The following is a 14742-nucleotide window of genomic DNA, read 5'->3' on the forward strand; positions in this document are numbered from 1 at the left end:
ACCAAGTCAAGGCTTTGAGAATCAGGCTAAGTGAAAGCAGGGTAACTGAGAAAAGACAGAATCCTGTCTGCCTCTGATTATCATGACTTGCTGGTTTGTTTCCAGGTGTTTTGAAGTCTTCTGCATCTATTGTCAGTCAAACCACATCGAAGAGCCTTATGTCAGCATCACCAAGAAGCGACAGATGCCAAAAAATGGCCTCTCAGAGGAAATTGAGAAGGAAGTGGGCCAGGCAGAGGGCAAGCTATTCACCCACCGATCTGCGTTCAGCCGGGCATCAGTGATCCAGGCTTTCCTGGGCTCAGCCCCTCAGCTGACCCTGCAGCTGTATATAACTGCCCTGCAGCAGGATGTCACTATCGGAAGATGTATGTATATTTTTTTATTTCTATTTGCATTTGGGAATCAAAGTGGAGAGCAAAACATAAGGTTTATCTTGTTTTTGGCGAAGTTCGTTTATATGTGCATCCAATCCTAAGTCTGTGTTCCAGTTACTAAGCTCAAAACATAGTGAATTAAAATAATGACGACGTTTATTTTGCTTATGAATCTGCCCTTTAGGCAGGGCTCACCTATGCTCCACTGTGTATTAGCCGGGGTGGCTCAAAGATGTAGAGTTAGAATCCATTGAGGACTCATTCACCCGCATTTCTTATGGTCGATGCTGGCTGTTGCTCGGGGCTTCAGATCTTCCCCACTTCATCTCTCCATGTAGGTTAGTTTGGGCTTCCTCACAGCATGGTGGCTGCTTTCAAGGGCAAGTATCCTAAGAGTGAGAGAGGGCTAGGTGGTAGAGTATCCCTTTTGTGATCCAGCTTTGGAAGTCATGCAGCATCACTTCTGTATTTTCTTTGTTGAAGCAGTCAGGAATCCTGTAGAGGTTCAAGGGAAAGGGAGGAAAGGAAACTCTGACTTTTGTTGGGGAATGGCAGAGTTCTAGAAGTTCACTGCTGTGACATTTTGGAAAATACAACTTGCCGTAGGCTGAAAATACAGCCGCCAGAGGCTGGGCCTCTTTGGTTCTTGCCTCTGTCATTCAGTGATAGTTGTAAACCAGCTGATACACAGTTGGCTGTAACAGCTTTTTTGTGGTGAATGAGGGAATCAAGAGCACTGTCCTGTTTTCTTGAAGTTCTAATAGGTATCTCAGCTTTAAAATGAACACAGTTCTCTAACCTTTGGGCTATTCTCGCATCATCAAATTGAGGGCAGGTTTTGATTAAGCCAAATTTTAAAGAAAAAACCTGTACATGCATTGGACACATGTGAAAAACCTTCATATGAAAAGAGGAAAGAATCCTTCACAAATATTAATATTATTAGTAAATGAAAACCAGATATTCTGATAAGTTTTGCTATATAGATAAACAAAAGTGAGTTAAAAGCCTTAGGCTGAAAAAATACATATTTAAGACAGCACTGAAACTGGAATCTTTTAAAATAAATCACTCATTAATCTCACTTCCCTCAGTATTATCCTCTTTCTGCCTATAATCTAGGCTGGATGGTAAAATGACTTTAATTTATGGCTGGGTCACAGGATATTTGCATGTTACAACTGTATCCCTTATCCAGGTTACCTCAGAGTGACTATGATTCTTAAGATATATCAGGACTTTAGGTTGAGATCTTGGACCTTGGTGGATTAACATTTATGTGAAAATGCCTCCCACAGCCCCAGGTAGACAGTAGGTGCTCAATAAATGTAGCAGCATCCTTGTTCTCTAAGGACTTATAACTAGAATGGGCATTGACCAAGGTGAGTCCTCTGCATGCCACTATACCCTTTTCCCAGTTCATTATTTTTCTATGTGGCAGGAACACAGCAAGAGACCAGATGTGGTGATAACCTATTTGATTTTTACAAGTAGATTCAATTTTCTTCTCAAGTTATTGAAAATGAAGATTGTCTTTTAGTTCAGAAGTTGGCAAACAGCAGCCCGTGGATGTAATCAGGCATTGCTTGTTTTTGTAAATAAAATTTTATTGGAATGCAGCCACACCCTTTCATTCACCTGTTCTCTATGTCTGCTTTGTTTGCTTGTTTGTTTTTTTAGCAGAGTTGAGTCCTTGAGTAGTTGCAACAGAGAAAGTATGGTCCACAAAGCATAAAGTATTTACTGTCTGGCTCGCTACAGAAAGTTTGCCAACCCTAGTTACAGTTTTCCAGACAGAATTCTATTCAGGAAAATGAAATGTCTATCTCATAAAATATGAGATATCTCATAAAATGTCAGTGTCACAAAGAATATCTGTGACATGCCCCCCAAGAACTTGGAATAAGTCCTCTGAGAATTAAATGATCAATCAAATATATAGAGAGAAAGGAAGTGGGCATGGTCCTCTTAAAAATATAGATGACTGCCAGTTGTATAGGTTTTGACTAACCCTAATCACTGCCTTAACGTATCTGAGGAAGGGATCCCTCACCCGGAAGGGGAAAGGCAGTTGTAACTGGAGGACAGGCTGAGGTGTGTCACAGAGGCAAACATTGGCAATATCTGTCATATGATTAGGAATGCATTTGGTGCAAGGAATAAACACTTGACTACAAGGTTAAACAACCCATTACTTTGCTTATCTAAGATGAAGTTGGAGTTAGGCCGTTGCTGGCATTATATCAGCTGCTCACAATGGTAAAGTTGATGTTCCTGAAGTTCCATTGGTCTTTCTTTTGGGTTGCTACTGCATAGAATCCATCATAGCTGCATTCAAGGTAGAAAGAGGGGATGAAGGCAGAAGGGCGAGTGTCTTTCTTCCTTTATTAGTAAGTAAAAGCTTTCCTAGAAACCTCCCTAATAGACTTTAATTTAGGTCTCATTGACCAGGACTGGTCACATGGTCACCTCGGTGCAAGAAATGCTAGGAAAGCTGGGCATAGAAATGATTGCCACCAGTGGCTTACAGCAGCATTCCTTCAACTTTGCTGACGTTGATTAGAGTCACAGGAGGTGGAGGGGGGGGCCTGTTAAAACTCTACAGATAACCTGGAAGTTGTGATTTGCTGGGTATGGAATGGGAGCCTACGATATGTCTCTTGACTTTTTCTCTTTTGTTTTTTAAATAAATGCTCCAGGTAATTTTTATCTTCAGCAAAGTTTGGGAACACTGGACTAGACTAGTCATAACCTGCCCAGGGTTGGGCCCCTTGCCACCCACAAGGAAATTATGTTTTCTTAAACTATAAGAGGAGGAATGGATATTGAGTGGGCAGCTAACAGTATCTGCCACACCTTGTGTCCAGACCGATAGAAATGTCCATTCTTGACAGGAGAGGGACATGAAGTCCATCAGAACCTGACCCCATTCAACTTTCAAAGTCTATATAACCCCTTCTCTCTGATTCTATGCTCACTGAGCAAACATTGATGAATTTGGCCTTGGCAGAGCTTAAAGGGGAGGTGGAGCTGGCCACGTGGCCCACTGGAGAGGTTTTTGTTAATTGCAGTATAATGCATATAACATAAAATTCACCATTTTAAGAGTACAATTCAGTAGATTTCAGGATATTCACAGTGTTGTGTAACCATCACCACTACCTAATTTTAGAATATTTTCCTTACATAGAAAAGAAATCCCATACTCGTTAGCAGTCACTCCTCATTTCCCCTCCCCAGACCCTGGCTATCACTAACCTACTTTCTGTCTCTATGGATTTGCCTATTGTACATATTTCATATAAATGGAATCATACACTGTTGGAGAGTTTTTTTCCCATAGTCAGTGAATAATGGACACTGTCTATGAGCCTCAGTCTTTGCGTGAGACTAGTCAGCTCTCAGGGGCTTGATCAAGTCTCTGGACCTTGGAGGATAGGTTGGTCTGAGGCCCAGGTGAGTGCACCAAGGTTACTGTGTTCTGTGAAGGCCCCTGCATCCTGCCATTTGGCCTGCCTGGATCTCAAAGTGCCCTTGTCTCTTCCAGTCAAGGTGGTCTTGTTGGTAGTAATGATGACTGTTTCTCAGATCCTTGCTTTGTGCTAGGCACTGTGATTGGCATGATTGTGTTTCATGTTCACAGCATCCCTGTGAGGTAGATCTGATTACCTCCATCTTACTAAAGTTGGAAATTGTACTCATTGTCTACCAGAGGAGGCAGGATTTGGGGTTAGATTTATGTGAATTCATTCATGAAGTCAATGAATATGTATTGAAAACGTCCTGTGTTCCTGACCTTGTGCTGGGCTATGAGGGTAAAGTGGTGAATAAGGTGGACCGGCACATATCCTTTTGGAACATGATAGAGAAACATGAAACAGATAGTCATATACTTATTTTATTTCAGGTAAATCCTGCAAAGTGAAAGTCCTGTGTAAGGGTCTATTGGGGGAATCTAACCAAGTCTGGGAGATGAGGGAAAATTTTCCAGAGGAACTTAAGTTGAAACCAAAATCTGGTAGATGAGGAGAAGTCAAATGAAGGAAAAGCGAGAAAGGGCATCCCAGCGTTTCACACTTTATCCCAGAGGCAAGAGGAAGCCATTGATGATTTTTAAACAACACAGTATCGTGATCAGACTTAGTTTTAGAAGCTGATTACTCTGGAAAATGGATCGGAAGGGGGTGAGGGGAGAAACAAGGAGGCCAGGAAGTGGGCTGCTACAATGGTCAAGTTGAGAATGATAATGGCTTGGGCTGGAACAGGAGAAATGGGTTATTGGAGCCATATTAATGATGTAGAAGTGGAACAAGGTGATGATTGAATGGGATGGTGAGGCAGAGAGAGATGTCAAAAATGGTTCCCAGGTTCCTGACATATATTATTTCGTTATATCCTGCGTCATTACAAAACAAGGACTTGAGACAGGGCTTTTTAGCTAGTGCTGTGATACTCTCTGTGGAAGATACCCTTCTGTCCTCTCTTGTGGACACTGGTAAATAGTAACATTATATAAACCTACCATCTGCAATTCAAGCAGTTCTTGTGATTACTAAATATTACTGGACTTATTTTTGAATGTATCCCATTGTAAACACAATTATAAATCTCATTCTCAGATGAAACACCTAACCTATGATCATTTATTTGAGAGAGGAACAGAGTTAGCAGTGGCTGAATACGTGTTTTAAGATGTATAAGTATATAAATTCTGTCCCAAGTGATGGACTCGAAAGCGCACACAGTTCTTATAAACACTCTTACGTGTAAGTTTAAAAAAGATGTCATGCAAGTGATGTATACTAATTGCTCTCCTAGCATGTCACATCTGGCATTTCCTCCTGTTCATCATACGCTGAAGGGGCCACCCTCTGCTGCCTCTTTGCCTGTCCTAAATGAATGATCAGAGGCTGCGCAGCTCGCTTGAACTGTGGCTCATTGGACCTGGTTTTTCACCATCCCAGTTCCCACTTTCTGGGCTACATGATCTGGACATTCATGCTCGTTTCTTTCCTTTCTGTGGGCAGCAAGCTTCCTCACCTGTAAAACTGGGGATAATCAGCGTTCCTCCTCCTCTCTTGGGATTTTTACCCAAGACGAAGGTCACCGTGTGCCTGTAACCGCGGCTTAACACAGAGCCTGCACAGTGCACGCCCTTAACCGATGGCTGCCTGTGTCTCCCTCCCCCCCCGTGTACCAGATGCTCAGACAGGTTGTTTGCTCCCCAAGGTTCCGCCATGGCCTGTTTCTCCAATCTCCGTGACTGCTGGATCTTGGGGCCTCTGGCTGTAAAACCCCGGCCTGCCAGCTCGAGGCCGTGGAGACGATAGGGAGAGTGCCTTCCGTTCAGGGGGGAAGCCAGGGCCTGCATACCGGAACCAGACAGCCCTCGCTCCCTTGCTGCTCCCCTCTGCCCGGTGACTCAATCACCGTCTTCTGCTCCTTTTACCACCTAAAACGTGGAGCTGACTGAGCCTTTGCCGACTTCACAGCATTATCTAGAGTAACAGGGTCCGGGTGTGCTCAGAGCTTCAGTGGAGTAGGTGCTGTTTAATCCAAGACACTTTTCTGACACCTGGTGCTCATTCAGCCAAAATTTAAGAACCTCATTGCCAAGATGTCCACCCACACAAATTGTGGTTTCGTTAGAGGAGCCTGAGCCATCCTGGCCTCCGCCAACCCCCCCTCTGCTCTTCTGCTCACGTGATGGCCCGGCATGCCTCTCCCCAGCGACTGCAGGTGGAGAGTCACCTTCAGCGGGTCCACATGGCACCAACAGTGCCACCCCCCGTCCCTGAAGTGGAGCTCTTGGTGTCGCCGGGCATGGTTCCTCATCTTTCCATGACCTTCCATATGTCAGCCAACAGGAGTTTTTTGCCCCAGGGTGGGTGGATCGGCCAGGGAATCAACTGATACTCAATCCTGCCATGTTGTTAAATAGCATTTGGATTAGGAAAAGGCTGTTACTTGCTGATGGCCGTGGATTGTTTTGCCAAAGGAATAGTCTCCTGGAGGCCTGACCAGAAGTCACAGACTAGAAAAAACATTCACAATTTGTATGGAAACACCAAAAGACCCCGAATAGCCAAAGCAATCTGAGGAACGAAAAACGGAGTGGGATCAGGCTCCTGACTTCAGGACTATACTACAAAGCTACATAATCAAGACCGTATGTACTGGCACAAAAAACAGAAAGATAGATACATGGAAACAGGATAGAAAGCCCAGAGATAAACCCACACACTATGGTACCTATCTTTGATAAAGGAGGAAGGAATGTACAGTGTGGAGGCAGGACAGCCTCCTTCCAATAAGGGTGTGGGAAAACTGGACAGGTACATTGTAAAAGTATGAGATAATCACTCCCTAACAACATACACAAAATAAGCTCAAAATGGATTAACGACCTAAAGTAAGGCCAGACCTCTAAAACTCTTCGAGGAAAAAATGGCACAAACACTCGATGGCATAAATCACCGCAGATCCTTTTTGACCCACCTCCTAGAGAAATGGAAATAAAACAAAAAATAAACAAATGGACCTACTTAAAACTAAACAGCTTTTGCACAGCAAAGGAAACCATAAACAAGACCAAAGACAACCCTCTCAGAAATGGAAGAAAAATGCAAAGAAAGCACACTGACAAAGGATTCATCTCCAACAATTTATAAGCAGCTCATGCAGCTAAATAACAAAAAAAACAAAAACAACCCAATCCAAAAATGGCAGAAGACCTTAAACAGACATTTCTCCAAAGAGATAACCAATTGCCAACAACCATATGAAAGAATGCTCAACATCTTAATCATTAGAGAAATGCAAATCAAAACTACAATGTCATCTCACACCAGTCAGAATGGCCATCATCAAAAAATCTAGAAACAGTAAATGCTGGAGAGGGTGTGGAGAAAAGGGAACCCTCTTGCACTGCTGGTGGGAATGTGAATTGGTACAGCCACTATGGAGAACAGTATGGAGGTTCCTTAAAAAACTACAAATAGAACTACCATATGACCCAGCAATCCCACTACTGGACATATACCCCGAGAAAACCATAATTCAAAAAGAGTCATGTACCAAAATGTTCATTGCAGCTCTATTTACAATAGCCCAGAGATGGAAACAACCTAAGTGTCCATCATCGGATGAACGGATAAAGAAGATGTGGCACATATATACAATGGAATATTACTCAGCCATAAAAAGACATGAAATTGAGATATTTGTAATGAGATGGATAGACCTAGAATCTGTCATACAGAGTGAAGTCAGAAAGAGAAAGACAAATACCGTATGTTAACACATATATATGGAATTTAAGAAAAAAAAATGTCATGAGGAACCTAGGGGTAAGACAGGAATAAAGACACAGACCTACTAGAGAATGGACTTGAGGATATGGGGAGGGAGAAGGGTGAGCTGTGACAAAGCGAGAGAGAGGCATGGACATATATACACTACCAAACGTAAGGTAGATAGCTAGTAGGAAGCAGCCGCATAGCACAGGGAGATCAGCTCAGTGCTTTGTGACCGCCTGGAGGGGTGGGATAGGGAGGGTGGGAGGGAGGGAGATGCACGAGGGAAGAGATATGGGAACATATGTATATGTATAACTGATTCACTTTGCTATAAAGCAGAAACTAACACACCATTGCAAAGCAATTATACTCCAATAAAGATGTAAAAAAAAAAAAAAGTCACACCAGAGGAATTCATTAAGGGCCAGAGAAGTCATAGTAGGTGGGTAAACCACATCAGATTAGCAGGTCTGTGTGCTCGGGGGTCCCCTTACAGTCCATGCCGTAGTCAGCAGTAGTGGTCCCCGGGACACCTGCAGGGAGCCAGGCTTCCTGAGCTCTTTTACACTCTGTGTTTGATGTCCGAGTTTGGAGGTTGAGCTTTGCTGACCTCGTGTTGGCAAACCTTTTGCAGAGTCACCTGGACATGGGAGAATCAGGCAGAGCTATACCACCATCCCTTTAAGAATCGTGCTTCAGCTGTGCCTGTGGCTTTAACAGGAGACATGGGCCCCCCCCCCACCCCGGCCAGCACGTCATCAGTCTAACTGCGCCCCCTGCCAAATCCCCTCCTACACGGAACCGGGAATCGTCCACGCAGGGGAGGAAGGCAGGCAGAGGGTGAGAACCACTGCCCCTGGGAAAGCATGAGGCACCCAAGTTTAGGCTTTTTGTACGTTTTGAACAGGTGGGAAGGGGGATGGTGAAGAAGGATTTATTCTAATGTGAGCCCTACAGAGAGAACACCAGTGACGACCAGTGCCCTGTTGGGAGTGGGAAAACTAAAACCGGCGTGAGTAGGGCCAGAGGCTGGGGAGGGTGTGGCTGCCAAACGAGGTCTGTGATCAAAAGCAGTGTCAGGGCCGGCCAGGGTCAGACACCAGACACAGGTCGTCACATGCGAAAACATCACGTGTGGGACGACGTGAGCCCCCGAGTCGAGCCTGGAAAGATCTTGGAGAGTAACGTCGGTTTGCTGTTGGCATGAACGCGAGGCCTGGGACCTAGGCTGGCCTCCCACTGAAGACAACCTCTGAGAAGAGAGGTGTTTTGAAGGCCCAGGCTCCCCTGGTCCCCGAGTCTGACAGGTCCTGCAGTCATGTGGCTCTGACTCTTTAGAACAGGACTTTGGGGCCCCAAATTAGAATTTTAAAATGAGGGACCTTCTAGTAACCTCTAATACATCCTTTCCTAAAGCATAAATTGCACAGTGGCAGCTTACAGACCTAATCTGGATGGCATTTGTTAGTCCTACACAGATGTCTTGAAAGAAAATTCATAAGCTGCTGACATTTAAAATCACAGACTTTTTCCCTGAATATCTGGATTTCTGGCTTCTCTCGTGAAATCAAAATGTCTGGGTGTCCCTGTGGTTGCAGTGAACTGGAGATACGAGATGCTATCCCATTAAGGTCCGGCCTCTGGTCTGCCACTTGTCTCTTTTGGATTTCATGTCTCACCCACTTCACTCACTTCTAGTAACTGTCTGGCCACTACAGAGACTTGAACTTGTTACTCACACCACAGATTAATTCTCAGTTCACAGTATTCAGAAGGATCAATTTTCTCATTTGATGATGTATTATAGTACAGGGCTTCTCAAACTGCCTTTAGTGTAGGGCCAGTATTATCTGTTCTTCTTGTTCTAATTCCTTATGAACTGATAGGAGGTCCTATTATGCATGACTGTTACACAGCTCACATTTGGCTCATCACTGGAGTACCACACCTCCAGGACCGGTGTAGACCCTATTCACTGGATGAGCCCACTCACTTAAATATTGGGGTGAAGCCAGATTGCTGTGTTCCTAAATGCTGACTCTCAATTTCCATTTCTGGAGCTGGCCAGTAACAAACAGTTCCTTGACCAGTAGCAGTCCGCAATCCATAGTTCAAACAGATTGAGATAATGAATTTATTTTATTTTATTCTTTTAGGGGTATGGTTTTAAATCTAAGGAACTTCATTTTGTATCGTTTAGTATTTCTCTACAGTTCTTTGTGAACACGGAAGATTGGTTTCTCTGATATTTAGGGTTGTAGAATCACGGTGGGGAAAATCTGTCTAAACTTCTGTTAAAGCAAAATCTACTAAAGGAAACCAGTTTGCAGCAGGGAGACAGGTTAGATACTGCGGCTGTGAGATACTTGGGTTCTGAGATGTAGGATGAGAAGAATTCACCAACTGGACTGTGGAAGAGAGAGTCTTCATGGCTCAAAAGTGCAAAATAGTGAAAGAAGATGGGGGGAAACTGTGTTCTGGTTACCCGTAAGTGTAGTTTACTTGGGGCACGTCAGCTTCCATGGCTATAAGATGAGGAGGTTGGACTAAATTATCTCAAAGATCTGCTTGAGGTGTACAGTTACCAGTCTGTGGTCTTTTCCTAAGGAAAGTTCTCTACTGAAAGTGGGGCACAGAGGACAGGGATTGGTTTTTAGGGTCTCCATTTTACAGCTGAGGCCACTTTGGCCCAGAGATGCCGATCAGCTCTCCCAAGGTCACGTGGCAAGTGGGTCCACGGTAGGGACGAGAGCCCAGCCCTGCTGCCTGTTGTTGAGCCTCTTCTGCTGTATCCTGAGAAATGGGTGGTCTCGATATATAAAGGGTTTAATGGTCTCCCCTGGGGAAAAGAAGCCAAACTCTTCAATGTAGAGGTGTTGATTTCTTAAAATAGTTATGAATTGGTTTCTGGGAGAATGTATATTGTTTAAATGTAGCTCATTTAAGGTCCCATAATTCAGCTTCTTTATTTTTAGGGAAATTTAGGAATATTCAATTTATATAAGAATTTATCTAGATATGCCAGTCAGAACAGAGCCCCATTAATTTAAGAGATTTTATAATCTATTATATTAATATAATTCAGAGATAGGAATATATTACACACTCACACAATCAGAGGTGAGGGCATTTCTGAGTTACAGACATATGGACATACACGCAGAGAAAAATTGAGATTATAGCTTCAATTCCACCATTTCAGCCATGGGTCAAGTATAAACATAGAAAAACTAACTGGCCCAGATATCAAAAAGCTGTTGTCCTCTAGAGGGTATGATTTGAATGAGCAAATAGACGAAGACTAGAAAACCAGATTCTCTGTTGTCTCTTACTCAGTGGAAACCAAATCTCTGTGGACCCATTTATCGAGGTCTCCAGATGGTCATATCCTAAAGCCAAATTCTCCACCATTTCTGCCAACAATGGGAATAACTTATCATCTGTAAATGAGCAAAAACAAAATAGAACCACAAAATTAGTATAGAGGAAAATTTTTAAATTAGAAAAAAAATCATGTAAGTCCTACTGGTGCATTGGAATCACCTAGAAGAAACAAGACAAGACACTTCTGGGCTTTAAACTAAGAATGGGGCTTCCCTGGTGGCACAGTGGTTAAGAATCTGCCTGCCAAAGTAGGGGATACGGATGCAAGCCCTGTTTAATGGTCTCCCCTGGGGAAAAGAAGCCAAACTCTTCAGTGTAGAGGTGTCTTGGGTTTCTAGGAAAACATTCTCAACAATTCACTCTCAAGAACTTCCACTTGTGTTTTATTTGGAGGCCAGACAGATTAGGATCAAAGGGCTGATTTTATAGTACAGGTCTTCAGACTTTGTATACCTAGGCCTTGTTCCATTGGACAGTGTGAGAGCCGTGTGATGAATCCATTTCCTTCTCAATTAAGGTGTTCTTGAAATTCTGACTGTCCACTGACATGGTCTCAAAGGGGATTATGTGATGACGTCAGAAGCCTGTGCTCAACAGCCTTTTCTTGAAGTACCAGAGTTACTGTCCTTTTCCACAGAGTTCTGAGACCATCCTGCTTTGTTGAAGACAAGATTTCTGTCCTTTAGCTGATTGTAGGGCGTTCAGGGTAGCCTCAGAGTTAGTAAAAATGTATCTGGAGATGGCAGAGACTTTAAATGTCTAGGGGTCACTTATGACTTGTGATAATTTTCACAGGTGAAAAGTCTGGTAGGAATGCATAATGAAAATGGTACAGTTGAAGAGGAAAATTTTTGTAACATGCAAAATAGGATAATAAAGCCAATCCAAAAAAAAAGAGGTATGGGGAAAATATCTATAAATGTAATGATTAAGCCTGTCTTCAATGAAGTCTAGAGTAGATTTTAAACATCTTTATGTTAATAAAACTCCATAGAAGGGTTTGATGTGCCTCCTCACTTTAAAAGCACTGGTCTAGGGCTTCCCTGGTGGCACAGTGGTTGAGAGTCCGCCTGCCGATGCAGGGGACATGGGTTCGTGCCCCAGTCCGGGAAGATCCCACATGCCGTGGAGCGGCTGGGCCCGTGAGCCATGGCCGCTGAGCCTGCACGTCCGGAGCCTGTGCTCCGCAACGGGAGAGGCCACAACAGTGAGAGGCCTGCGTACCGAAAAAAAAAAAAAAAAAAATATATATATATATATATATATATATATATATATATATATATATAAAATAAATAAAAGCACTGGTCTAGAAATTGCTAGTAAAATATAAGAAGAAAGATGTGCCCGAATATTTTTTTAATTTACTTAAATATGACCAAAAACACTAATTTTGTTACCTAACACCGTCAGGGAAGGCACCAGCAGGACTCTGATAATTAGAAACATATAATGGACAGTAAGGGTGCTGACAAATATCCAAGAACTTCACTTACAACATAAAACTTATGAAATATTGATATTAATAATATTTCCCTATTCACATTTAATCTAGGGAAGGCTAATACCTCTTTTGATTTGACTTTTTTTTCATGCAACTAATCAATACTAACATAGGAAATAAAGCGAATTATTTCTAACACCTCTCTTTTTATAAGGTGAAAGAACAAATCTTTTTTACTTTCTAGGGGCCTCTGGGAAATCTCAGACAGTTTTAAGTCCAAAAGATGTTTTGAAGTTTCATTTCACTTTTCATTTTGGATTCAGTGTTGGAAGGCAAAATTGAAAAATTTCCAGGAGGTTTGAGAATTAAGATAAGATCGTGGGTATCTGAGTACATGAATGATTATAGCTTGGTTATTTATTAAATAAAGTGACAATATAGCATTTAATTAAATACAAAAAAATCATTAGCACAATGGTAAATGCAGAACTTCTATTGTTTCTTTTACTTTAAAGAGAATAATCAAGGGCATGATAAAGTCATAGCAAAGCGTTATTGTGGTGAGATATCGATTCTCTGCTATTTGGATAGATTACCTAGAAGGTGAGGTGGGCGGTTGGATAATGACCCCAGAGATATTTAGTTTCTAATCCCTAGAACCTGTGAACTTTATATGGCCCAAAGGACTATCCAGATAAAGAGATTGACGTGAAGAGTATTGTAGATTAGCCAGGTGGGCCCTTAATGTAATGACAAGTGTCCTTAGGGAGGCAGGAGGTGATTTGATTACAGAATGAGATGATAATGTGAGGACTGGAGCAAGTTGCTACACTGCTGGCTTTGAAGATGGAGGAAGGAGCCACTAGCCAAGGAATGCAAGGTATACAGCTCTAGAAGCTGGAAAGTCAAGGAAATGGATTCTTCTCTAGGGCCTCTGGAGGGAGCATGGCCTTATTGACACCTTGATTTTAACCCAGAGAAACTGATTTGAGACTTCTGGCCTCCAAAGCTGTAAAAGAATAAATGTGTGTTGTTTTAAGCCATCAAGTTTGTGGTAATTTGTTACAGCAGCCATAGGAAACTAATACAGGTGCAGAGTAACCTCTTATTAGGAGCAGACCAATACTCCAAAAAAACTTTCTCATTTTCACAGAGAGCAAATAAATTCTAGGTTTGCTTCAATGTAATATTTCATTTTAAAGGACCCACAATCTCTCTTTGACAATCTTACAAGTAAACCCATCAAAACTGAGGCAGATTTGGCAAACTTTTAACACAGATAGGTGTTACTTTTCAGATTCTCTTTCCACAGACTTACAGCTTTCTGTATTCATTCAGGTTTTTTTCTTCACCATTCTTCCTCTTTTCCATTCTGGAACAAGTCATTTTACTTCAGGACAGAAACATTCCCTTTTTTGCCCCTAATTTTAAAAGTGTCTCATTATCTTCAGACTCCTAGTATAGACTCATTCTTGTAGAGTCTCATTTACATAAATTAATTATAACTTTTAAGCACTCCCTTGTATTTCATGGAGCAAACTAGGGGGTTGATCGCTGTAAATTTCTGTCATTTTAGTAGAACTCATGAATACATTCAACCCAGCTTTATTCAGCCACGCAATTCCTTTCTATAGTTTCACATCGTGGCAGAAATGAACATATTCATATACAAACCCAAAGATATAGCCTCTTTGTAGAATATATAAATAAGAAGCAAAAGTATATAAACTCAAATTATGCTTAGTAATCAATGTTTTAGTATCCTTCCTTAGACATTTTCTAGGCATCCATTGAATTTCTATAAATTATCTCATAATATCAGTCCAGAGACTTCAGCTATCTAAAGATTTTGGAAATGCTCTTCAAGGGGACATACTACAAAATCTCATTACTGTGGAAAATACTGGTTTGTCAGAACAATGACTCGATTTGCTTAAACATAAATTGACTTTTTTTCATAATCTTAGACCTTCAGTAGGAGTAATTCTAGCTCATTTGATCATAAACCTATACAAATTTAAGAAAAATATACCCAAGAGGCTTAAAAATGTATGCTTGTATTATACTTAACACTGATGAATCAGAGAGGACCTAGTTGTCATTAAACCCAAAATATTATACTAGTCATCATTGTCAAAGATTTATGTAAATTATGTAAATTTGAACTATTAAAGTATTCTAAAATCTAGCACATTTAAAATACTAGTAGTTCAATTTTTTTTTAATTTATTATTAGTCA

At 41.8% G+C, this 14742-nt stretch overlaps 1 protein-coding gene across 1 annotated transcript in view; it reads left to right on the forward strand.

The window, feature by feature from the left end:
• Positions 1-14742, forward strand: part of XK (X-linked Kx blood group) — a 51819-nt gene that overhangs the window by 7118 nt on the left and 29959 nt on the right. The window contains exon 2 of the mRNA XM_029240906.1: positions 106-368. Coding sequence (XP_029096739.1) covers positions 106-368 — 263 coding nt within the window. The remainder of the gene's footprint in view (positions 1-105; positions 369-14742) is intronic.

The sequence above is a fragment of the Monodon monoceros genome, unplaced genomic scaffold, assembly GCF_005190385.1.
Source record: "Monodon monoceros isolate NGI ecotype Baffin Bay Population unplaced genomic scaffold, NGI_Narwhal_1 Super_Scaffold_22, whole genome shotgun sequence".
Taxonomy (NCBI): Eukaryota; Metazoa; Chordata; class Mammalia; order Artiodactyla; family Monodontidae; genus Monodon; species Monodon monoceros.